Raw genomic sequence first — 26901 nt, forward strand, 5'->3', positions numbered from 1 at the left:
TGTGATATGATGTGTGTATATGATGTCAAAACTTTTTTTTTTTTTAAATCCAATTAAAATATTGCCTCAGGGTCCACCCCCTGAGCTTTGACTAGGAATGCGCTGGACTCCACAGAACACAAATGTGGACTTCCTTAGAGTGAAGTGGGGGAGGCAATTTACAAATCAATAAATAATTAATTGTAAATGTGATACAAGCAGTTTGATTCCCACCGTGGCATGCAGCCTGTGCCCTGATGTGGATTTTGGATCGTGAGTGGGGTAAGGGTGGAGTGAAGGGGCATCATTATCCCTGCCAAGCAACGTACACCGTCAGTGTATTGCAGATAATTGGGCTCTGGTTTCTTCAACAGTTGTGAAGCTACAGATACCTTGGGAGCATTGTGTTTTACTTCTTCTTGGTCTAAAATGGAGAAAATACAATATTAATGTTTTATTGACCTTCATAGCAAAACCAAACATTTGGAAGCATAGCTGGAGCACAGGTTTTTTTTTTCCATTGTTTATACTGTTAAACAATGAAGCACTTTGCCCTCCTGCATAAGTGATGAAACATAAAGAATATGCAATGTAATTAAGTTTATAATACATAAAACAAAACAAAATACATAAAATAGGTCAGTGTTTAGGTCACAGAAGTTGAGTTGTATGTTTCCAGTGTAAATATTTATTTGATACAATCGTAAAACAGTTTTTATTTGCTGAACAATGTCTCACTTTTGTGCAAATGTACAACTTTTAACAAAGTCTTTGGAGAGATTCTTGATCACTATAGGTCATTGTGTGTTGGATTTAAGTACTGGGCTTATCTTAGTCATGTGATCTTATGAAAAGAACTTTTTAGGACATAATTATATTAATGTTTTGCAAACTGTGAGGTAGTAGAATTAAAAAAGAAAACAAAATCAAAACAGACAGACTTGCTCTATGCGTCTCTGATGCTGTTCTCTGAAGAACCTCACTAAACCTATAGAGATTAATTAATTTGCAATATAAGATATCTCTTGAAATCCTTCAATCGTTTATTTGTGATAATGTTAGACGAAAACAAATCATTTAATTGGATTCAGTATATTATGATGATGATGGTGGTTGTTGATTGGGCTGCTGGCTGTTAATGTTTAAGGTGACATTTGTGCATGATTATCAAAACCTAATTAGCTGAATAAACTCATTTCAAAGGATCATATATAAAATGTACCATGTATCCAGTTTATGCATGATTGAAAATGTAAATTAAGTGATTTGAATCTATAAATCACTTTGCAACCCACAGTGTCTGTTCATGCAGCTTTGTTAAAAAAATGTTTGTATTAAAATGGAACAAAAAACTAAAAGTCTGTAGTGACGTTGGACAAAGACATTGCCTACAACTGTGTATGTGCCCAATGGAGCATATGCCAAAGTGCAGGGTATGTAATGGGTTAATGCATATAGTCACACATTGCTGAAAATGGTTCTCTCATGATTTAATTTGTCAAATGGTTATGGTAATGTTGTATTCAGCCTTCACGTTTTTTGCAATCTGGCATGGGAATTCCCTCCTGCTGCTGGCATTGCTGTCACTTTACCTCCATGACAGCTCTCAGACTGTGTGCTGACATGCTGCACTATTCAGCATCTCAGTGGGTGATTATTGAAGGATATAGACATTTTAAGTGTCTCCCCCCCTTACTGCTGCACTTTGTATATCTTAAAAATACAAAAAATGTATGGAACTATAAAAACCCAATTTAATTAGTGTTCAGAAGAAAACTGAACAGGTTTTCAGGACTGCTAAGTGCAGTATAACTGAAAACTGCAATACAAAAAGGGTACAAATGAATGACTGAATATTGTTCAAACAAAACAAAATGTAAATAAAGAAAAATCTGCACGGACAAAGAATTTGAAACATGTATGTAAAATGCAACCATTCTATGTACTGGGATCATGCATATTGCATAGTTATGATTCCATAACTGCAGATTTGATCTGTGTGCATCTGTTTCGAAGTGCAGGGAATGAAATGAGCGCGCTCTGTGTTGGCTGTCTTGACACCCCCTGGCAGGGCCCCTCTCCTGTACTGTGATAATAGTCACATTCAGCGGGAAAGGCAGTGAGCAGATATGAAAGCACGGGGATTGTGCTGGTCATTCATTCTGAATTACTAGGTATTAAACTGCTGGGAGATTGCCGCTGTCACTGCTGTGCTTCACCTTTTCTCAGTGCCCATTTAGAGGTTGATAGGTATGCAGCCTGGATGTGCTAAAGAGACAAAGGAATTATTGCAGGACATTCCTATAAAGGGGAGGAATCTCTTCTTGTCAGCTTCTTTGTAAGGAATATAAGCCAGTGGTGTTCAGAGTCTGTCCAGGGAAACCTACCCACTCCTTTTATATGGCAAAGTTTCTTGCTGAGCTCCTGGGCTGCACACTGCCAGAGAAGGGCACCCCACCTATGTTTGAGGTAGGTTGTGGAAATCAGTGACTTCTGCGTGGTTTGTTAATCTCCTTGGGTGTCACAGGCGGGCACCTGTTTTTCAGCAAGAGCACTTCTCTTTCCACTGTGAAGTTAAGGGTGTCTTCCTCATGTCAGCTTTCCATTTCAATCCAGGGCACTGCATAACAATTGCATCTAAGCACTCATGTGAAATCCATTGTGCATCATTTTCTCAGCCCTAGCAGACTGTAAGCAGTCAGACAGAAGTGTGTTTACCTGCATTCAGGCATTTTTTCTTGTTTGTTAGTTGTTTTTGTAAAGAAATATGCAACCTTTCCCCCTTTAAAATGCATTTAGTTGTATTTGATTGCAGCAACCTACTTCGATATATACATATAATGTTAGTCAATTAGCAAGTACAGGTAGACAAATGCATTATTACAGTTGCTTGTTTATCTTCGTCTAAATCTCGAGGCTAGAATTTCAAATATATTGTGCATTTCCCATCTTGGCTTAGTCCAAGGCTGCCTGATTTCTTGGTAATTGTGTAGTGACTGCTTTGATATGGGTGGCAAAAAGGCTAAATACTGAAGGTGTGTGAATTCTCCCTTGCCTGCAGCCTGAAGCTGTTTAATACATGCAGAGTGTGTATGTGGGTCAGTGTGTCATGCCAACCTGTGCCGCTCACCTGTTCCAATACGGGATCGGGGGAAGCTCCCTTTACAGCCTGCGTGCGTTTCCTTTCCTCAGACCTACAGGTTACCACAATATGATCCAGATATTTCAAATTCTCTTTCAGCCTGATTGCTTTTGAGGATTATAATGGGTATGTATTAATAGGGTCCTAGGACAGGGTTCACAGGGTTTGAGGATTTATTGATTTTATATTTTAAGTAAATTGTTTGTTCACATTATGTGGTTGTGTTGAAAGTTGAGTTATTTCCAAAGCTAGTCTGAAGAAGCTTTATCTTGTATCACTGCGAACAATATGTGATTATATAAGCCAAGTACCTGCAAGATAGAGTGCAACAAAATGCTTGTTTTATCCCTCTGATTTATTTCCTGTTGAAGTGAAACACAGTTTTGCATGTTTTCTTAAACAACGTGCTTCAATATTTTCTCATGATATCAAATGTTCCCTCTAAGTGCCTACCACAGGGCAGGGGCTGAATGATTGTATTCCTCGACAACTGCAGCCAAGTCACTTTCAGAAAGACCCGACTTTTGAGTCTCACCTGAGAGATGTACTGTCTGATCAGATCTGCAAATTACATGTATAACACTTTTCGAATTTGGAACATATTAATAAAGTATTTCTATAGTGTTATTGACCAGGTACTAACTGACATGCATTCAGATTAACTGAATGATAATAACAAATCCTACATGCTTCCCATCAATTTACCCATTATAAAAGTTTAATTATGTGCTAATAGATGTATGTATAAATCATTTATAAAATGGTATTCGTGCTCACTATACTAAACTGTTACCAATGTAGAACAAGGAGGTTACGATACTTGTGCATGGAAATTGAACGTTTCAGAAGCAGAGCTTGCCTGAACTTCAGTTGGGATCCTTTGGGTTACAAACTCCTAATGACTGTACCACCTATTTTCCATCTAATCTACACTAGAGTACAGTGTAAAACTGGTTTATCAAAAGATAAGATCCACACAAACAGTAGTTTTTTAACTGTATGTATTTAACAGTTCCTATTGTACACTGTGTATTCTCTTTGAAAACATAAAAAACCTTTCACTTAAAAGAGGAAAGAACACGTATTTATTTAGAAGAATAGTTTCCGAAGAATTTTGCATTTGACTATTTGTATAATACTGGCCTTGCCACTCTCTAAAATTAAAAAATAATAACACATTATCTCAATCCCTCCACCCCCTCTCCAAATGTAGTGTTTAAAGTGTGACATGCTTTCCATTTCAAGACCCAAGAACAAGGTGCTGACAGTTTAAGGGTTTATTTATCTTAACAAGAGGATGCAGGTTCCGTTCAGGCTAATATCCAATCTAGTCTAATCTATCTAGTACATTAAACTACTACAGTGAGGGAAAAAGTATTTGATCCCCTGCTGATTTTGTACGTTTGCCCACTGACAAAGAAATGATCAGTCTATAATTTTAATGGTAGGTGTATTTTAACAGTGAGAGACAGAATAACAACAAAAAAATCCAGAAAAACGCATTTCAAAAAAGTTATAAATTGATTTGCATGTTAATGAGGGAAATAAGTATTTGATCCCTTCGACTTAGTACTTGGTGGCAAAACCCTTGTTGGCAATCACAGAGGTCAGACGTTTCTTGTAGTTGGCCACCAGGTTTGCACAAATCTCAGGAGGGATTTTGTCCCACTCCTCTTTGCAGATCCTCTCCAAGTCATTAAGGTTTCGAGGCTGACGTTTGGCAACTCGAACCTTCAGCTCCCTCCACAGATTTTCTATGGGATTAAGGTCTGGAGACTGGCTAGGCCACTCCAGGACCTTAATGTGCTTCTTCTTGAGCCACTCCTTTGTTGCCTTGGCTGTGTGTTTTGAGTCATTGCCATGCTGGAATACCCATCCACAACCCATTTTCAATGCCCTGGCAGAGGGAAGGAGGTTCTCACCCAAGATTTGACGGTACATGGCCCCGTCCATCGTCCCTTTGATGCGGTGCAGTTGTCCTGTCCCCTTAGCAGAAAAACACCTCCAAAGCATAATGTTTCCACCTCCATGTTTGACGGTGGGGATGGTGTTCTTGGGGTCATTCCTCCTCCTCCAAACACGGCGGGTTGTGTTGATGCCAAAGAGCTCGATTTTGGTCTCATCTGACAAAACACTTTCACCCAGTTCTCCTCTGAATCATTCAGATGTTCATTGGCAAACTTCAGACGGGCCTGTACATGTGCTTTCTTGAGCAGGGGGACCTTGCGGGCGCTGCAGGATTTCAGTCCTTCACGGCGTAGTGTGTTACCAACTGTTTTCTTGGTGACTATGGTCCCAGCTGCCTTGAGATCATTAACAAGATCCTCCTGTGTAGTTCTGGGCTGATTCCTCACCGTTCTCATGATCATTGAAACTCCACGAGGTGAGATCTTGCATGGAGCCCCAGACCGAGGGAGACTGACAGTTATTTTGTGTTTCTTCCATTTGCGAATAATCGCACCAACTGTTGTCACCTTCTCATCAAGCTGCTTGGCGATGGTCTTGTAGCCCATTCCAGCCTTGTGTAGGTCTACAATCTTGTCCCTGACATCCTTGGACAGCTCTTTGGTCTTGGCCATGGTGGAGAGTTAGGAATCTGATTGATTGATTGCTTCTGTGGACAGGTGTCTTTTATACAGGTAATGAGCTGAGATTAGGAGCACTCCCTTTAAGAGAGTGCTCCTAATCTCAGCTCGTTACCTGTATAAAAGACACCTGGGAGCCAGAAATCTTGCTGATTGATAGGGGATCAAATACTTATTTCCCTTATTAACATGCAAATCAATTTATAACTTTTTTGAAATGCGTTTTTCTGGATTTTTTTTTTTTTTCTGTCTCACTGTTAAAATACACCTACCATTAAAATTATAGACTGATCATTTCTTTGTCAGTGGGCAAACATACAAAATCAGCAGGGGATTGAATACTTTTTTCCCTCACTGAATTTGTGTGTGTGTGTGTGTGTGTGTGTGTGTGTGTGTGTGTGTGAGAGAGAGAGAGAGAGAGAGAGAGGAAGTTACTGCATATTTGGAAATGATAATTGTTACATTAATTTAAAAACGTGTTTAGAGTTGATCATATTACCATTAAAACTTGTAAGACAGATGAATAGCTCATGGAAGAAGATGCATGAGGTGACATTCTGTCAGAATCATTGTTCACATTTAAATCTTTCATTCCTATATCCTTCACATGTATGAAGGATCATCATTAACGTTGGCTCGGTTCAGAGCCCTGACTGTAATGATTTCAGTGAATTCAAGAATAGACACGTGAGGTATTAGCATGTGAAAATGGCTTGGTGGCCATGAGTGAAGCGGATGAAATACGCATCACTCATTTTATGCAATTCCTTGCAGATTTTCCAAGTTTCTAATGGTTTTCATTAACAGGCACAGATGGCTCAAAGCAAGGCTATTTTAAGGGACGGTATGCCATGTAGATGGACACCACAGACTTTTCTGTCTCCATACCCTGAGTTTATTGGCAAAAGCAACATTCATTTCCAATAAACAATGCAGCAGGAACAAATTCCATTGAGATTTCTAATTCTTATTTAATTCAAATTTAATAAGATGGGGAATCTCTGCATTTTCTTTACAAATCAGGTTGCATTAGAAAAAAGCTATTTCAGTCATGGCAGGTGGCTGTAATGCCACGTGTATAGAGTCGGCTGCAGCAAGCATATTTGGGATTCCTGCCAAGTCATAGAATTTGTGCGGTTCCTCATTATTTCTCCTGTTGTTCCTCATTTCATATACTGTACGAGCCTGCACTGCAGAGCAGCTACTATGAAATCAGTGAGCACACTGGAATACACTGACAGCCAGGTGACTCCTACCTTCTGACCTGCTCCTGTTAAAGGAGGACTTTATACCGTCCGGGTCTCATGTATGTTTTCATGTTTTAAATTCAGTTGTCCCAGCATGAATGATTTGTGTTTTCATTGCTGATTATTTTAGCTGATTTACTGTTGGCCTTAATAAGAAGCAGAAATAGAGGGACTGAAATACTTGGAGACAGACGGTGAAAGTGTCTAGTCCTATTCCCCAGTTTCACTGATGTATAATGTATATGGTCAAGCTTACTCAAAGACAGAGAGGAGATATTGAGGGAATCTCAGAAAGGTAACCGAAACCTGGATTTTCTCATTTACTTTCATGTAATCAGCAGCTGTGAAATGTTCCTGCAAAAACCTGAGTCAACTCTATCTGTTCCCTTGGCAGAGAAGTGCCCCATTTGATTCTTGGAAAATCCATCAAATTTCTTTCCTGTAAAACCTTAGTCTTCCCTTTTGCTTAAAAGTGTGGAGGAAAGAAAACACTCCAGAGGTGTTTCATTTGAGGTCAAGGACAATTTGGTTGTGAAAGCTATTATTTTTTTATATGGACTTGCTTCCTTACATTATTAAGACTTTGTATATGATATGTATTGTGGAATTACATAAATAATTCTGTTTATTGCTATTATTAGTCTCATATCATCTACCTTATTACCCACAGAAGCCCGAAAATGTCCATGTGTAACAGATTAAAGTTTCCATTTTTGAATGAGGAAAAAGAGGATACAAAACAATTGTAACAAAGTAATGTAATAACCCACTGTCCACCTTTGGTTTCAAATATACTGCAGAGCTGGTTTGTTAGCCTACTTTTGGCAACTTATTTTATTTTCATGGACTTGCCCCTGAACATTTTTCAGTAGATTAATTACATGACTTGTCTTTTAGCAGACACTCTTATCCAGGGTGACTTACATTTGTACCCATTTATACAGCTGGGCATTTTAGTGGAGCAATCTAAGTGAAGTACCTTGCTCAAGGGTACAACAGCACTGCCCCACCCAACCTTCCAGTTATGAGTCCAGAGCCCTAACCACCACTCCTCAGTAATTCTGTTTTAGTTTTCTGTCATTGAAACAAGAGCATCCCTGCATTCTCTACATTTCTGTCTCAACGATCAACTATGAGCGATTGAGTTTTGTACCGGGCAAGAGACTGAAACACACATCCCTCTGAGAGTTAATTGTACCTCAAAGCCACAAAATGAATAAACATGTTCTGTTTGGCACAAAAAAAAATGTAAATATGCTTACTAAGTAAACCGGAGCGAATGATTAATTAAACTTCAAATGCTGCATGTTCGATTCATATAGAGCACTGATCAAATGAGAGGTAAGTCTCAAAATGAAAGGCAGGACGAGAGCAGAAGTGACAGGTTTTATGCTGTTGCACAGCTCTCTCTCTCTCTCTCTCTCTCTCTCTCTCTCTCTACTAAGGATTTTCCTCCAATTCTTTCAGAGGATTATATGCAGCTCGCAAGGATGGCAGGGTTAATCTGCCGCTCATCACTTCTGATATCCTCATGAAGATGGAGGACTGAACAGAGCATGCCCAGCCTATCCTGTGGCCCGCTGCTGATTTTTCACAGCAATTACAAGAGTCCTTTTGCATTCAGAGCCAGGTGATAAAAGCATTCATTGGCCAGGCTGGCAGAGGCACTAGAACCACTGGCCCATTAAATAACACAGATTTAACAGTGGTCTTTCATCCCAAAATGCGTTTATGGGGGATTTGGTTTTTCGTTTTGTTTTGTTTTTCCGTTTTATCATCTCTCTGCTTCAGGCATCTCAGAAAATGAAAAACATAACTTCTGTCAAGACTTCCATAGTATCATTAAATACAGTGCTACTCCTTGAAGCCTTTCAAGTGGGCACTCATGTTTCACAAAGGCTTTTGTCTGATATTTTTTTTTTAAATGTAAGCCATTGAGAGCAATGCTGTGTTCCAGTGGGAAATGTAAGCTACTTCCTACATGAGAGATCTTACGAAAAATTCTTATTCCAAAAATATTTCTCTGCATCTCAGTTTGTGTCATGGGAAAAGACCTTCTTGGGTGCATAGGTGACATGTCCCTTATGTACTGGTTGATGCATTTTTTGTTTTGTTACACAAGTCATGTGAAAAGCAAGGTTTGTGGAAAATGAATAGCAGATACTTTCTGAGTTATCTGTCAATTCATCGATTGTTAACTGATCGACAGCTAATACCTACAGGGCAGCTAAGGACAATATCCTTTTCACTCGACACATCCTGACAGTTTGAGAAAAACATGTCTCTTCATGGATTTAAAAGAAAATACATGTTTTGTTTGGCGGTGCATTTCAAAGTTCTATTTTACTTATTTCAGCCCTTCAAAAGTAATGGACTCTATATTCTAGGGCAATTAAATTAAGACTTCTACATTTTATTTTACAAACAGATTAGCTGTTGTATTAAGCAAACCAGTTAATGTCAACTAAGATTTGACATACATCATTGGAAAACATTTATATTTGCCAAAAATAAAAAAATATCTAATTCAAAAGTACATCAGCACTTGTGGGGTTAGTCTTGAGTGAATTCTGTATTTTGAGTCAGTTGAATCTTCTGAAGGGTGTAGCTCATGGAGGTCAGAGGTCAATGACAGGCCTGTGTAGGGATGCAGAGCATAAACAGCTGGGAGAGTTGTGAGAAGACTGATGATGGCTCTGTCCTACTTTTGCTTCTCTCAGCAATCAATCTGTAACCGAAGGTCTGAATCCAAAGAGAATACAGCATTTTTTTCTTGCTAAAATTGTTTCACAGAGTTATTATAACATGAAAGGAGCTGTATACATTTCTATTCAGGGATACTTATTTTGGATGTCAGTTCAAGGGTATTCTCCCTTTTGACATGAATATGCCAGCTGCTTTGAGTGGTGAACATGTACATCCCTTCAGATATAAGCCTCCTCTATTCCCTCAGCAGCGCTCAGTGAATCTTCTTGATATAGTCATGGCATACATTTACATGTATTTAACTTGCGATCACACTACCAAAGACAAGGAACAGGTTTCACTCTAGTAGCATTCCCGACACTTCCTGTGCCCAATAAGAGAGAAGAGAAGGTAAATTGTAAGTAAATAATTGTATCAAGTTCTACAGGGAAGCATGCAGGTACAACTGAAGATTCACTGTTGATGAAACATCTGCACTTGGAGTAATTGTATCAGCTGTCCTGATATTGACTGGCAAATTAATTATATACAGTATATATGTTGAAAATAAAAACAAACAATAGGTGGACATGCTTTATTTCAGTGATTTTAAAAATATTTATTATCATTAATATCACTATTTCGTATGCCAATGTCAATACTTTCCACTTTTCACTTTTTCTGTCAATATCCCACTTCCTTTTAAATCTGTAATAACAGCAGATACTCATGCCCGTGTCTTAGTCTGCTCATCTGACAGGGCTCTTGACAAGAGCAAGTTGGGTAATTGGATAAGTACAATAATTATCATTATGCACGTGCATCCCAGAGCAATCCTGACTACAGAAATGCTATGAAGGCTTCCTACCCCCCACAGACTCCATTACTGATGGATGTTCTTTGAGATCCACATTCATTTCTCTCAACCTGCTGTGCTCATGGACTGCAGCTTAATTACATGAAAGTTTTATAAACTTGAGCCAGTTCATTAGTGTTGATCTTCACACCTGGCTGACACTCATGCTTAATAACACATTATGCCTTCCAATACAGGGTCAAGAACAAACATTTGGATCCACTCCTGTCTCTACAAATGCAAACTGATTTAATGCACACCGGTTTTATGACCACTTAATAAACATGCAGCTTTTCAGTTAAAAAAAATCACACCATTCATTTGAAGTGGTTATTTTGCGATTCATTTAGTTAATAAAGCTAATTAAAGAACACTTATTTATCATTGGCATAGTTTCAGAGTTTGCTGAACAATGATTGGACCAAGTGAAGACTGCAAAGATTCCAGTGATTGAACCAAGTTTGTAATTGACACAATACTTATGAGTTATTGATGGAAACTACAAATAAACCATTACCGACATGAGGTTGCTTGAAACCAACACAATATTCTGGTGGATAATTTAGTCTTAAATGACAGGATTAGGGGATTTTTACGAAGCTTTCTGTATAGAAGTAACGATTATGGTATATTTAACAACATAGCATGGATCTGGCCTATTTCAAATATGTAACGAGATGATGAAGAGTACTGTTTGTTAAATATGGTTTCTAGGGTTTTCTAGAAGATGAAGTCCAATTAATACAGTTTGTGCTAACCATCTCCTGTGTTTGCACTGATGTGTGTAGTAACTTACAATTCTTTATTATTAATGATTTATAAAAGGGACACCTTTTAGCTACCTGTTTGACTTTGTGGCCATTCCATATAGCCCAATAACAGAGTTATAACAGAATGTATAATGCATTATAAATACTTTATAAAGTAGCATATATAGTAATACTCTATTATACATTTATAAATCAGTAATAACATTGATAAGCAGAGCATTATTGTATAGTATATTATTATCTATGAACCACTGAGAAAATCCCTGCATGTCTTTAACCACAACTACCACATTCTGTGACATTTCTCTTTTCCTTTCTTTAGCTTGTTACCCAAAACAAATACTTTGGGTAATACTCTAAACTATGTGTTCATCTGGTATGAAACAAGTTATGCCAGTGAGTAAAAGTGAGTAGCACAAAAACCAAGACGGATATGAAGTTTTGCCATTTCATCACAAGACTCACTGGACTGCTTTGATCAGGAGTGTAATAACTTGCATGACTTTGAACCAAATCATAAGTAACTATTTATTTTGTTGCCAAACACACTGTGATTGTTACAGTTGTCAACTGCAGTTGACAGAAGCAAGCCCCAGCTAGCCCACGCTCCTGTATTCCTTTTACAAGCTAATTTTCCATAATGAGACATAATTAGATTAAACTACGTTAGTCCATTTGTAGAGCTCCAAGTCAACTTTTCTAAAGTTAAATGGATATCCCTCAGCTAGTTGATGGAACAAATCATATTTTACGGTGCATTGTGCAGCTTGGGACGGGCGAAGGAGAATGCAAACAAAACGGATGTCTGAGCTCAATGTTAAAAGCATGAGCAAACTTCAAAGCATTGTAACTCTAGTGAAGTTGCAGTGTGAAAGACACTTATGCTGTGCTAATGAATAAAATATTTGAAGTGTCAGGGGTTCTCAGGATTACACAGTTTCTGATGGTCATATATAGTGTCCTCTTGGCTGTGAATAGCTTTGTCAATGCATGAATACAATTTACTAAAAATAATATGTGAATAAGATCAGTGTTATTTTGCATTAATGAGCTGCATTACCTGCAGAGTTAGATGTAAGTTTCTCTTGTACATAAAAGCATCAGAGCCATTTCCATACAAATCTTTGGAAGGGTTTGCTTAAAACAGGTTTTTTAAGGGTAAGGAATAGGGGAAAGAAAACAGCAGGGAAGTCACATATTCCAGCAAATTGTTTTCAGAAAAATAAAGATGTGGAACTGGAATCAGAAATGACTTCTTTGTACAGTCAAGTAACAAAACATGTAAAACATTCCGAATCATACTCTTATCTTTTCTAATGAAGTGCATAATGCTAGAGATAAAGGGACACCCTAAACATGGTACCAACACCAAGGATGTTCACATCCTAGACCTTTTTTTATTTTTACATCTATATAAAAAATATATATATGTATCCATATATATATATAGAAAGTCCAGCAGCATCGCTAACATAGAAATGACTGTAGAATTCACAACCTATTAAATATTGAAACCACTGCAGTCTGTTTCAGCTACCTTTCTATCCCCCCATGTTTTTGCTACACATTAACCTTCATTCATGGGTGCAACATCATAAAATCCCAAATTATATTAAATAGCTATGTAAAACGTGAACATGATCCCCTTCATCAAAATTCAAGTGGACTTTTGTGAATCTCACCAGTTGGTTTTGCAATACACAATCAAAAATGCTGGTTAGAGATGAAGATGATTATTCAAATTATTTAGCTGATATTTTCATTCAAAGCAATTTAGAGGGGTACCTTTTTACACTGATGTGCAAATGTATTACACAATTTGCATATTTCTACTCTGATGTTTAAGTAAAACAAAAATGTGGTGTTCAGTGCAAATTCACCTTTTTGAAATGGAATCAAAACAGAATAGTTTTCAGTTAACCACATGGACAGCAAGGTATATCTCAAAATATACAAGCTAGTTGCCAGTATTTCACCCTTATTCTTCAAAACCACTGACGTTCTTCAAAGACCTTCCAAAGATCTTGCAAGATGTTGATTATTTAGTTTTCTTTGTCCAAATAGGAAAACATTTTCAATAACATCTGGGCTTTGGAACCATTCCATGCATTCAAGGCTTCGAAATTCCTCTTTGCAAATTAGTTTGAGTTATTTAATCTGCCAGTACATGATTTCAGTGCTAGTATAGGAGTCTTGATCTGGATGTCTGAGCTGTGACTGGGAGCCCGTGGAGTAACATGAGTCAGTTGGGGTAGAAAGAACACCAGGTGAGCAGTCAAGTTATGGATTACCTGGAGGAGTGGGTGGATTATAGTGATTCCAGCCAGAGGGCCATTGCAGAGGTCTTGGTTTTACTTCAGATCCTCTCAGTCACCCTGTTTCCAATAATTAAAACATGTTTTATTGCAGCTCTTGTGAATAGCATTTGCCAGGAATTCTGAAATGTCTTGTTTCTGGGCATGGTTGTTATTTTCTGTTGAAGTAACAAGTTATGATGGTTTCTTCCACGTGCATTTGTGTGTCTGTGTGCAGCCACCACAGCTGTGTGTTCTGGTCACTGTAGTGGGCTGCACTGTCTCCAGCCCATGACGTTTAGCCTTTCTCATGTTGGCAATGTATATAACTACAATGTGTATAAGTGATGCCGCCTAAAGTCTGTGACATCCTTTCAGATTCTGCTTTTAAACATACAGTAGGATTAGCATTCTATGAAATGGCATGCAGTTCCATTAGTTCGGGAATTCAGACAACCTCACTAGATATACACTCACCTAAAGGATTATTAGGAACACCATACTAATACTGTGTTTGACCCCCTTTCGCCTTCAGAACTGCCTTAATTCTACGTGGCATTGATTCAACAAGGTGCTGAAAGCATTCTTTAGAAATGTTGGCCCATATTGATAGGATAGCATCTTGCAGTTGATGGAGATTTGTGGGATGCACATCTAGGGCACGAAGCTCCCGTTCCACCACATCCCAAAGATGCTCTATTGGGTTGAGATCTGGTGACTGTGGGGGCCAGTTTAGTACAGTGAACTCATTGTCATGTTCAAGAAACCAATTTGAAATGATTGGACCTTTGTGACATGGTGCATTATCCTGCTGGAAGTAGCCATCAGAGGATGGGTACATGGTGGTCATAAAGGGATGGACATGGTCAGAAACAATGCTCAGGTAGGCCGTGGCATTTAAACGATGCCCAATTGGCACTAAGGGGCCTAAAGTGTGCCAAGAAAACATCCCCCACACCATTACACCACCACCACCAGCCTGCACAGTGGTAACAAGGCATGATGGATCCATGTTCTCATTCTGTTTACGCCAAATTCTGACTCTACCATCTGAATGTCTCAACAGAAATCGAGACTCATCAGACCAGGCAACATTTTTCTAGTCTTCAACTGTCCAATTTTGGTGAGCTTGTGCAAATTGTAGCCTCTTTTTCCTATTTCTAGTGGAGATGAGTGGTACCCGGTGGGGTCTTCTGCTGTTGTAGCCCATCCGCCTCAAGGTTGTACGTGTTGTGGCTTCACAAATGCTTTGCTGCATACCTCGGTTGTAACGAGTGGTTATTTCAGTCAAAGTTGCTCTTCTATCAGCTTGAATCAGTCGGCCCATTCTCCTCTGACCTCTAGCATCAACAAGGCATTTTCGCCCACAGGACTGCCGCATACTGGATGTTTTTCCCTTTTCACACCATTCTTTGTAAACCCTAGAAATGGTTGTGCGTGAAAATCCCAGTAACTGAGCAGATTGTGAAATACTCAGACCGGCCCGTCTGGCACCAACAACCATGCCACGCTCAAAATTGCTTAAATCACCTTTCTTTCCCATTCAGACATTCAGTTTGGAGTTCAGGAGATTGTCTTGACCAGGACCACACCCCTAAATGCATTGAAGCAACTGCCATGTGATTGGTTGGTTAGATAATTGCATTAATGAGAAATTGAACAGGTGTTCCTAATAATCCTTTAGGTGAGTGTATGTAGTAAAAGTTAAATAGTTTATTTTGGCCCGGACACCCTTGACTAATGGAACGAGGACTTGGACATGAGGATGAGGCCATTGGAACCGCCCCCCCACACACACACACACATACTAGATGGAACGAGCTATGGACTTGCTGTAAAGGCAATGTTTGGGGTGGAGGAGGGACACAAGGTAGTCAATGCTGGGAAAATGTGTGTGGTGAGAGACAAAAGATGGAAGTCGGGCGCGAGATTGGGGTTGTCCTTCTCCCAAACCTCAGTTTAAAACAATTTTTCTTTTGTGAATTTCAATGGAGAACAGAAAATAGTAGAGTGTCGATCTGGAATGTTAATTCTTCTTCAGATGGGCCTTAAACGTGACAGATACATTGTAATGGCCATTTATTTTGCATTTTTTGATAAGCTCTTTGCCTTTATTTGGCAGTAAAAACATGCTGTTCAGATGCTTGTAAATGGTGCTCCTTTCCATTTCCGTTCCTCGCTAATAGCCCTTATGATGAGAGTGGATTAGGTGTTGGATGTGTATTTTCCTTGTTCCACAGATGTTCATTGGGATTAAAGCCCTGATTCTGCATTGGCTATCCCATGACATTTACACTGCAGGGCTATTCAAAACGGTTTTCAAATCAATTGCATAAATATAATATGACATAGCTTTTATTTTTTGTCCTGTGCCTTCCTCTACTTAAAAAGCAACTGAAGGTGTGCACCCTGCCTAGGCTTTCTGAGTGATGATTTTTTTAATGCATTTCTTAATTGTCTTTCACTGATCGTTAATGGTAGGGACGATTTTTATTCCACTGCCAGAAGTGTTTATACAGCACCCTGTTTTCCTGACCTGTGCATCATTGGCAAGCGAATCGAATCGAGCCCAGTGTGTGAAAATGCATTTGATGAACCCAACTGTCGTCTGTAGGCTTGGCCAGGCTTTGAGCATTATGGTAAAGCAGGGATACAATTAACTGACTTGCCAAAAATAACAAAAGGAAAATAGAAGAGAGGGATCGAGCACGTAGCCCATTGGCGTGCTCAGAGTGCTCCTTCATAGTTTTATTATTAAAACTTTACTCGTCAATAACCCTCTCCTGCCCTATTAATAGAGAGCTGTAGTGGTTTCAGTCTGGATTTTCATCAAGGCTGCCTGGGAGTGTGAAAAGCATCGAGGACCTCTCCAGAGCACTGACAGAGAAATGGGTATCAATATGTCTATTTGACAGGATTTTTTTTTTTTTTGGCTTCCGCATCTCAAGTCAGCCGTATTCTGACACAGAAGTCCTCATGGTCTAAAATGTCACAGATTGAAGAGCCAGAGCAGAAGTTAACCCTTTGAAAGCTGCACTGAATGATTATACATTTATTTGTATTGGTCTTTCTGGTGGGTGGTCTGACTGGGGCGATTTTAGGGCTTCAGCCTGAACAGTTGCAGGAATTTGCATTGATTATTAGCACTCTGAGGGAAGAAATTATCCAGACTACAGTAAACCACCTGGAGAGAGAAGGGAGAACTTCACATTAGCATTTTTCCTTTTTTTTTTTTTTTTTTTTTAGTTTTTTTCTGGTCTTAATCAAATGCAAAACTTAGCAGCATGTTTTCATACATCCGTATCCTATAAACGGACACAAAAGAAAAGCAGTCTCCAAAAGTCATATAGGTCAATAACCATTTGTTTTTCATGGTCCTAGCATGAGTATTGGGACCACTCATAAATATGGTTCTCATATCCATGACATGGATTTGTGTTACTAGTGTCAGACTGCAAATAAATAACGTAAATAAAAATGCCATCACACCATCTCCCTTGCTACATTTAAATGAACAATTTTGCCACTGAAAATATTACATATGTGACAATACCAACCACAAAATAGAGCAGACACAAATACAGCAGTAGCACTCAAGTATGCTTGACATATAGATCTCTCATAGCCAGATGCATTCCTACATGTATGCCTACTGTAAGCCCTGAAAGTAAAGGGTGAAATTTTACAGTGTTTTTAAAGTGATCATTTTAATATGATTGGTGTGTCTACAATTTGTGTTGCATTCATGTGTATCCTATGTGATGTAGAAGGTGTATTAATGAATATATCCCTGATTGACCAGAGTAATTAACACAAAATATACATAGCACTGATGCATTTCCCTTGGCACCCTAAACAGGTGATCATCAGTACTGTCAAGAAATAACCTATTCTGTTTTATTTCAACAGCCGTTGGGCAAAGGTTAATTTGTTCTGGGTTGATGCATAAGCTGCAGGTACTCCTGGAGGTAATGGGGCGAACACATGTAAAATGATATTCAGCACTGCAGATGAAAGTACATATGCCAGGGTCCTTATTAAGAGGGGAGGGGCGGGGGGGGGGGCAGAAAAATGAAATGAAGAAATGGAAACTTTATAGTAATTAATGTAAGGGAAATTAGAAATGGAGAGTTAGTTAATAATGCAAGGAAACTGATTAAAGACACACTTATTAGAACATGATTGACCTCAGATGGGAATGGTTTCTAATTACATGTTAAGCATTAATGTCCCATTTCATTCTTCAGTGTTCAAGGCCCTGTCACACGGCCTGCACATGCTTTCCCTCATGTTATGTGGGACCCATAAATCTCTCTGTCTCTATATATACTGGAAAAAATTAAGAGACCACTGCAATTTTTTCTTAAATCAGCATCTCTACATGCATGGCAGCCATTCCATTCCATTCATATTTTCATTTGGAATTTGGGAGAAATGTTCATTTTACCCAAACACATAAATATACAGTAAATAGTAAAACCAGAGAAACTGATACTTTTGCAGTGGTCTCTTAATTTTCTCCAGAGCTGTATATCCAAGCAATTCCCAAAGAACTCTATTTGTTTTGTTTCAAGTATATCATATGTATATAATAGCAATATGGATACAAAAGAAAGTTTGTTAGTTTGAAGAAAAAAATAAAATCCTGGATATATATTGTTTTTTTAAATATCAGTCACATTTCTGTTTTCTCATTATAACATGACTGACAATTCATTTCTCCAGACTCTTGAGTCATAAGAGATACAACGTGAGGTAATTTTTTCCCCCATACCATTTTTTTTTTATTTTTTATTTGGGGGTCAGTTTTTATATCACGAAATATGCTATATTGTTAATAAAAAACATATTTTGGTCATGCTACTGAGGCATAGTACACTAATAAATTATCTCTCTGTCATTACACTGCTCTTGAGTGGTTCTCTTATTAGGTCGTGTCTGTTTAATCAAGAAGAATGCGTGCCTGAATTGTATGTGATTGGAATGTAAAATGACCTGCCACAGATATGTATAGGTCTCTAATGAGCTAGATACAGAATGTCACTAATATCTAACAAGCTAATCAGTAGGATTTTCTTTGTAGCAAAGTAAAAGACTCCTATTGGGAATTGACAATAAATGCAGTTCATCAATAAGATTTTGAATTAACTCAGGCTTTAATTGTCTCATGCAAAATTGATTTAAATAGAGAAGTAGGTATTGACTGTAGTTCCAATATACATTTCATCAGAATATAATAGAATATTTCAAGTTTGATTTACACTCGAGAGGTTTTCTGAATTTCCCCTAAGTGAGGCAATAATCTGAGATAATGCGTTGTTTCTTCTTAGATGGATGTAGATTTCTCCACATTCCTGCAAAATAATGTAGTTTGAAGAAGAAAAAAAGCACAGTCTGCCAACACAGTAAGATATATGTGAAATATATTCATGCTTTGTGAAAGATACTGTAACTATATATATTTTTTATCTTTTCATTTATTTTATTTGAGTACAAATTACCCCTACACCTGTTATAGAAGTGTGAAAATTATAGTTTTGTATTGAACCAATTGTCTTTTCTTGGAACTCCAGATATTTTGTTTTAGTCACATAATTATATTAACACATCTTGCACTGTGTTAAATAGGAAGTGTAGATCTGTAAACTGTTGTACTATATAGCAGTCAGGTCTCTTGTAGCTTAGCTCAATAATAGGCTCAACTTCATGTTTTTGTTTTGTTGTTTTAATTGTAATTAGCGCTGGTGTTAGTTTAAAAGGTAGTGTCTGTTACTGTGGAAACCAAATTCTAAGACCCACCTGTGCCAAGACTTTTATTACATGACTGAATGGCCCTGGATCAGATTGTATATAAAAGACAATATAATAAACTGTCAACAGCAGGTGTATCCAAGTCATAAGCTAATGTGGTGACTGGGTTTCACATAAACATTGTAACTTGTAGTCTTAGACATAATAACCAGTCATAAGGTTGAAGATTAATCTAGGGTTGCTTTTAAAATGGAACAAACACCTCCTCTCATTGGCCCCATTTCTTGAATTCTTAGGTTTCAAGTAAATTATCCAGGAACAAAGTTGTAGTAGACGTAACAGAAGCTAGAGTGCCCTTGCCAACATAAAACCATGCTTGTATAAATGCATTTGTTAGTTAAACATTTTGTATCACAGATTGTATTGAAGCAAGATACAGAAAGACACGCATGTGTACAAACACCAGGATTAAATCTGTATTCCGTGTCATTTGAATAACTCCATAAACCTTCTGAGCATGATTTCTGTCACAGCTTAATTGAAATTCGAGCTGCGTATCGCCTTGTTTTTTCCTTTTTCTCTTTCTACCACCGGGCTTATTGAAGGAACAAGGGCTGACAAGGTTTAAGGATTTAGTTTATGTTGATGGCACTATTTTCCCATCTCATCACTGCTTTGGTTTGAGGTAGGAATATTCGCATATCTCTGGGACCAAACAGGAATATGACTCATTCAGTTTTTCTTTTTTCTTTTTAAACAAATACTTTTCAGGAACCAGTGAGAGTGGGAAAGCGGATAGCTGATGAAATACAGGTATCAATGAGGCTGATATTTTACCCATTGACAGCATTTAGTGTCAATGTGTAGGGAACCCCTTCTGCCTCGGCACAAACGCTGGCAAACAGGGTTAGCCTTTATAGTAGATCTCATAGTGTGGAGCTCGCATTACCAGAGGTGCATTCCCACAGATGAAAGAAAATCTATCTCTGACCATTGAATTGCATTAGAAGATGCTTCTGATGTGGTCTCAACCAAAAGAATAGGCTTTATTGCAACATCTATTCTGTGAAAACTGAGAAGCAACCCCGACATTTCGCATCAAATCAAGTAAGGGCAGAATCTGAGGCAATTGTTTTTTCTCTCACTAAATGGAGCGCAGCAGAGATGTAATACTGTAGCTCATAAAATGTTTAAATATAAAAGGTAAAACAAATATTTGTAAATAATGATCCAATCACTATACAGGATTCTAAGGCTTTTAATCTCCATAGTGACTTGTTGAGACAATCTGACTGGTGAGATGTTTTTCTGAAGTCCCCAGAGCAGAGGTATAACTTAAGCCTCTTCCAGACCTCAAAGCAACACATACAGTTGGAGCGGAGTGGCATAGACTGAATGTTTAAAAAATAATTCAGCTCATTGTACTCTGTGGGACAAATTGTTATTTTTGTGCACTGTTCACCCTCGTCAAGTGTCAAGTGTAGCCTTGCAGGGTAATACAATTGATGTAGCCACTAGAGGGCACATACTCACTCACTACTGTAGAGTATTTAATAGGATTTTATTTTGGTTTTAATATATAGTTTTAGAAGCGAAGAAGCACAAATACAACCAGAGTTCAACATTTGTAGCCAGTCATTTCCCATAGAATGGCTGTGAGGCAAATGTGGGAGTTAGGTCTGGATCCGGGGGGATTTTTGGAGGTTTAAACTGACATGGCCTCATAGCTTCTGTGTTGGGAGCTGTCTCGTTGGATAAAGGCATGTGGTTCAGTTGAAATATCTCCTAAGATATCAACAATATTCTGAGGAATATTACCTAATATCATGTCTGTATTTAGTAGCGGCAGCCTTTCTTGCAGGTGGCTTTTACCCCAGCATGGTAAATTCATTGCAGCCATTAAAGCCCAGGCTAATTGGCAGCCTATGGATAAATTGGTGGAAAAGAGGTTTCACTCCCTAGCGCTCAACTAAATTACGTTTTTTGAGATTGTTGACATGGTTGGCCAAAAAAAAAAAAAAAGATTAAACCGTCTGTCTTGGTGGAATGAATACATAATATAGTGAAAATGTTTGCCTTGAAAAAAATAATAATGGAGAATTGAAGCAGCCAGGCCTCTCTCCTCTTAGCTGTTCACTGTAGAGCAGCGATTAAATCCAACTTCCTCTGTCACCTCTTACAGCATGATTTTCCCAGGAATTTGTTTGTTTACTGTATTAAAACTACATTATCTGAAAAACTATTATAACATTGCTGTAGTCCAAAACCTGAATAGAAATAATACGTTTTTTCTATATAAGAAAATGTTTCAATTACAAAACTGTGGACATTTGCAATGTGAACTTATTTGATTTGCTTAAGATTGTGGCTGTACGCTGCAAGTAATTTCACAACGTTTTTTCCCCTTGAAATTTTAAAATGAGAAATCAAGCATAATTCCCCTACATTTTCCATTTTTTTTATTATGGAAATGTGTACATATTCTAAAAGCAATATATCCCCAGGTTTTTTTGTTTTATTTTAATTAAGAATACCTTAAATATTAAGCAAAGAATTCTATTCCCTGCTTTTTCTTCTGTAGAACAGTGCAGAAGTGCCCTTGAGAAGCGAGCTAATCTTCCTGGCAATGCTAAGAAACAGCAGGGGATGCCTCGTCCTGCTTTACAACACATATCAGTCTCCCACACTTGTCACTTACAATACAGCTCAATTGTTAACATGATCGGACAGCATACAATTAGTGAACTCCTGTGAAAAATGAATGATTTACTATAAGCTGCTGAAAAGTTAATTCCATCCCTGTTCGCTTTATGAAGGAAATGTAATTCTGCAGTTATCTCCTTCCAAAGTTGGTTTATGTCATTTCTGTTAATTTATCCAATTAGCTTGGATTTTGCACTGCACTGTAAGAAGTCTTTAAGTCTTTGCATGAGAAAAAAAAAATTTGAACAGCGGCTTCTGCAGATAGGAGTTGCATTTCTTTATTAAGACTGAATTTTCTTCAAAGTGTTTCATAATACTCCGGCCCCCTCCACCAGCAAAACTCTGAAAACACATACCCAGATATTTTAAGTTACAAGGTACATATAAAAGAAAGGAGTATAATCAGTGACCATTCCTGAGCCCTAGCCCTCTTCCACAATGCTGCTCGTGTTACGACTATTCTGCCTTGGCTCGGCACAGTCAGCAGTTCCCAAAAAGCAGTGTACGGAAAAAGGCAGCGGGGGCATAAGGTCGAGGTTCAGTGGAATCAGTCCGGCTGCAGGCACAGTGTGGTGGCAAACCGCTAATCAGCCTGAGACGTGTTCAGTCTAGGAATTCCCATGCTGTCATGCCCGTCGCCCAGCCAGCACGAAAATGTAACGCATTGCAAATTAGAAAGTGCATTTCCCTTTCGGAGGCCCGGGCTCTGATTGAGACCGAATGACTAAAGAATGGCAAGTCACAATCCATTAATCTGAGTCAGGCTTTCCACTTTTGATTGGCACTGTACCTTCATCTCACAGTCCCCTGTGCCGTGGAGTGACAGCTCGCAAGGACAAAACCCAGCAAAGCATTAAAGAGAAAACAGAAGCACATTTATCTTCCTGTTGTACAAGGCGCTGTGCACTTCTGTGGTCAATTCTGAAAGCATGCCGGCTAGGCCTCTGATCAGATATTAACAGGTGATTAAGAGAATCAAATAGTGAAAATAGTGACTTGCTATGCATCAGACTACAGCTGTCTTTAATGTAATGTCCTCAAATTCTTGGTGAATTCCAAATGAATACTACAGGAGTATCATCTAATGTGCTTTCTCTTCATCCAGATGTGATTAAAATGATGAAGGGTTGGAGTTCGATCTGATCTAAGGTTTGGACATTAACAAACAAAGCAAGGTTTTACAAATGTGTGTAAAACCTTCTTATAATTTTATATGTTAACATTCAAATTATATTAATGCATAAAAACCCATTAATACAAAATGAATGCATTAATACAAGAAACACTGGTGAATCATTACAGCCCTTTGGATACTAGGAGATTAAGAGTGTTTATACATAACCTTCTCTGTGTACATTTTTCTTACTGTCTCTCTTTAATTTAGATATCTGGGGTTGTTGTAGGATGGTTTAAAATCAAGTTACAATTGTAATAAGTTACTAAACTGTCTTCAATGGAAAGCAATTACAGTGTGAAAAGACTTTGGTAATGTCGCTAATTTGACTCAGGCTCTATTATCTGGTTTTCAGAATTCAGCTTCATAATTGGATGTATAAGATCTGAATTGTGTCAGACACACACAATGCTATTCACAGGAATTGCCTTCTCCTGGAATAAAGACAGGATCTAGTTACAATAGTAATTTCTGTCAGAAGCCACTTGAACAGGAGGCAATGCACAGCTTTAATAAATATATTGGGAGTTCAGTGAATATGGGTTCAAAACAATACACTAGGTATTCTTAACGATAAACCGGACACCAGAAAAGCTGTACATACATTTTGAAAAGACTTACAGAACCATTAATTGCCACCAAGTGAAAACAAAACAACCAAGAGCATCATTTATGAGGTGATGACTTTCTGGCAAGTGCTGTGTAACCAGGGTCTTCATGGCAGCTGCCTTCACAATGTAGGGGACAGATGGATACTACATTAGCACTCGGAAAAGGAGTTTGAATGTTGTAGTCACTGACCAATATCTGAGAGCAGGTGCTGTAAACACACGGTGTGAAGATCTAATCTGTTAGACTGAAATTGTTTCACTACTGTTCTTGATAATATGGATATATAATAGTACTCTGGATTGTGGAGGAAAATGAAACATTCAGAAGTGAATGATACTGAAGAATTTTCATGTATATTTAAATTCTTATATAAAAAAACAACCAACAAACATAATCCACCACCATCAACAAAACATTAGAATGAGTCTCCACCCGATACTGTTGTCCGTATGAAACCAGTCATCTTTTAGATTAAGAACCCTATAACAGTTGCCCAAAGTAGCCTTTATTTGGTCTTGTCCTGGATGTAGTTTAAACACTTTGCCTGATTGATGGTACCTCCCTTATCACAATCTGTATGAATGCTTACAGTTTTTGTGCAACACCATTATGAAAACAGTATCTAGGATACGGGTGTCTTTCCTACTATACACAGGTCATTTCCATCCCAGACCAGGGTCTATACTCAGTTATGCTCAGTTCAGATTTCACAAATACAGAACCGAAATGGAGTAACTCCTTCACTTGGAATTCTGTATATTTCCCAGCTGTAGAATCAGGAGATCTTTGATTCCTTTTTTCTGAAGTCCTGACAAAGCAACGGATCAATGTTTGCTCCTCATTAGGTTCATTTTCCTACAGGAGAAAATCACAAGGGTGTTGTATGCAGTGTTTGCATAAGCAGACGCTACACTATATGAATAAAGCTTTCCTTTATAGTCTGATATGCTATACCCTTCATGCCTCAGTAAATATTCTCCAGCAGTCGTCTTCCTATATTTAGTTCATGTTGGATCTGACAATCTGCTGAGACCTTTTAACTCGCACCGTTAAGCATCCTATGTAAATGTAAACAAAAGCTCAGCTTCTGGCCTCTAGATCTCCGAGATACTCGAATGTCTTTTTTTTTCGAGGCATTTGGATCCATGTAGTTCACGCCATGAATAAAATAATACCTCAGATGACCGTTGAAGTCCTTAACTGACTTCATAGTGCAGGTATATATTCCATTAACCATTTGACCAGAGAAAGCAGGCAAGGATATGTTCTCAATATTAATGAGGAAGTTGGTATCCTGGACATGACCACGGCAGGGTTTGGAATGGAAATAGCTATGTTCATGGATGCTCAGTGCTGGGAAAGGAAAATGTTCTACCCCCTGACTGCAGAATTTTGCTACTGTAAAATTCTCTACATGCAGTATTGTAGAGATTCCTCTCAGACTCTGAATTAAAAAGTAAATCAGTTTTACTCTATGGGGTTTTACATTAATTATGTGCATTTTAATGAGACTCAGGCATCTAGTCAATGGTTTTTCCTTCTCTTCACGACAGTAGAATGCATTTGACTTTACTTCGGCAATGTTTGAGGCTTTGTATGTCGATAGTCTGATAATTACCTTGCTGTAATTGCTGCTCGTTTTAGTTAATTTTTTTTTTCTTTTTGAACAAAAGCTGAATAGAAGTATATCCAGGAAGATAAATGGTCAAGTGGATGATATGTAAAGTAGAGTAGATGTCTGCAGTAGTGAGTTGATGTGCTTTGTATTAAAGGAAGCAAAGTCATTCCAGTTGACTTGACAAACTTGAAAGGGCATTTCAGATTATTCATTTTGAGGATACGTATGTGGCCATATGGTGGGGTGTGCCTGTCTGCACTGTTTAAAGTCATGGACCATTCAAATCAAGATGCGTGTGCAGTGAGATTCCTAATTTGTAACAAGTTGCTTCTTCTTTGACTGAAGTTATAGTGAAGGAACCACAGTGTCCTTGTGTCCCGTCCTTCTTGCCTACCCATTCACAGATTGGTTAGCCGTCTGGTAATCTAATTTAAGCACAAGAGTCAGAGGTTAAGGTAATCGCCAAAGTCATTTTGAATTAGTTAATGCTTCCTATCCTCAGTATTATATTAATGCTATATTAATGGCCAAAAATTAAATGTGAAGAGCCAGATTCACAAGAAATGCTGAAGGCAGAGGTCCCTCGTTTAACCTACACTGGCCTGAAATTGATTTTATTAGAGCTCACTAAACTGGAACTCTGAAAGCACCGTGAAATCATGTCAGAGTTCCCCATCCTTATTTACTCATTAATGCAAGCCTGATCACAACATGGTCTTTGCAGGAGTAAATTAGTTGTGTCCTTGGAACATCCTCTGTACTATAAAAGGAGAACCGATGGTTGCAGAGAAGCCCCAGTAACCTTACATTTCCCTCCTTAGCAAGCAGTGTTAGACCTTGAATATGACTTTTGTCCTTTATGAACTCTTTAATTACATTTTGTGCCTCAACCTGAAGGCACTTGCAATTAAAAGAAGAAATAACCCCTAAAATTCTGAAATATTACTCAAAACCAACCCCAGGTTATCAGGCAGCAGGTTATGGATAAGCATTTTCTAAAGAACTCTAGTCTTTTTTTTATCCTCTGTGTAACCCAAGCCACAGCAAATAGTTCCTGGATGCACCATCATCAATCTTACTCCTCCCGTGAGAGAATTGTAGCAATGCTCCCAGCCAATATGGATTAAAATGATGAGGTAAACATCAAAGAGAGAGTGGAGTTTTGTGAACAGGCTTAACCTTCTTTCCTGGGTGAGACAAACTCATTCTGGCAGGTGAAGCCTAGGAGGATGAGATGAGACTATCTAGGTTATAATATACACAATTGGGGGACACTCAAATTGTATAAAAGTGCAGCTTTAATTGAGCTTCTCCGGAGCACATTATGTTGAAAGAGCAATAGTGTGTCAAAGTTTGTTTTCTTGGAACGAACCTGACAGGAAAAACATCCAAACAGAAAACAAATCCGAACATAACTCGAGAAGCAGTGAGAGACCAAAGCAAGGAAGCTTGTCTTTGGACCAAATCCGTTTTTGATTCATGGCG

General features: G+C 38.3%; 1 protein-coding gene across 2 annotated transcripts in view; it reads left to right on the forward strand.

Annotated features, from left to right (window-relative positions):
* rasgef1ba (RasGEF domain family, member 1Ba) overlaps positions 1–26901 on the forward strand; it is a 163896-nt gene that overhangs the window by 37600 nt on the left and 99395 nt on the right. The window contains exon 1 of one of the 2 annotated variants that reach the window (XM_066712084.1): positions 2182–2448. The exons of the other annotated variant lie outside the window; for it this stretch is intronic. Within the exon in view, the coding sequence (XP_066568181.1) occupies positions 2380–2448 (69 nt within the window). The 5' untranslated portion in view covers positions 2182–2379. Of the gene's footprint in view, positions 1–2181; positions 2449–26901 lie in introns of those variants that run through there. 2 annotated transcript variants of the gene reach the window in all.

The sequence above is a fragment of the Amia ocellicauda genome, chromosome 8 (genome assembly GCF_036373705.1).
Source record: "Amia ocellicauda isolate fAmiCal2 chromosome 8, fAmiCal2.hap1, whole genome shotgun sequence".
NCBI lineage: Eukaryota > Metazoa > Chordata > Actinopteri > Amiiformes > Amiidae > Amia > Amia ocellicauda.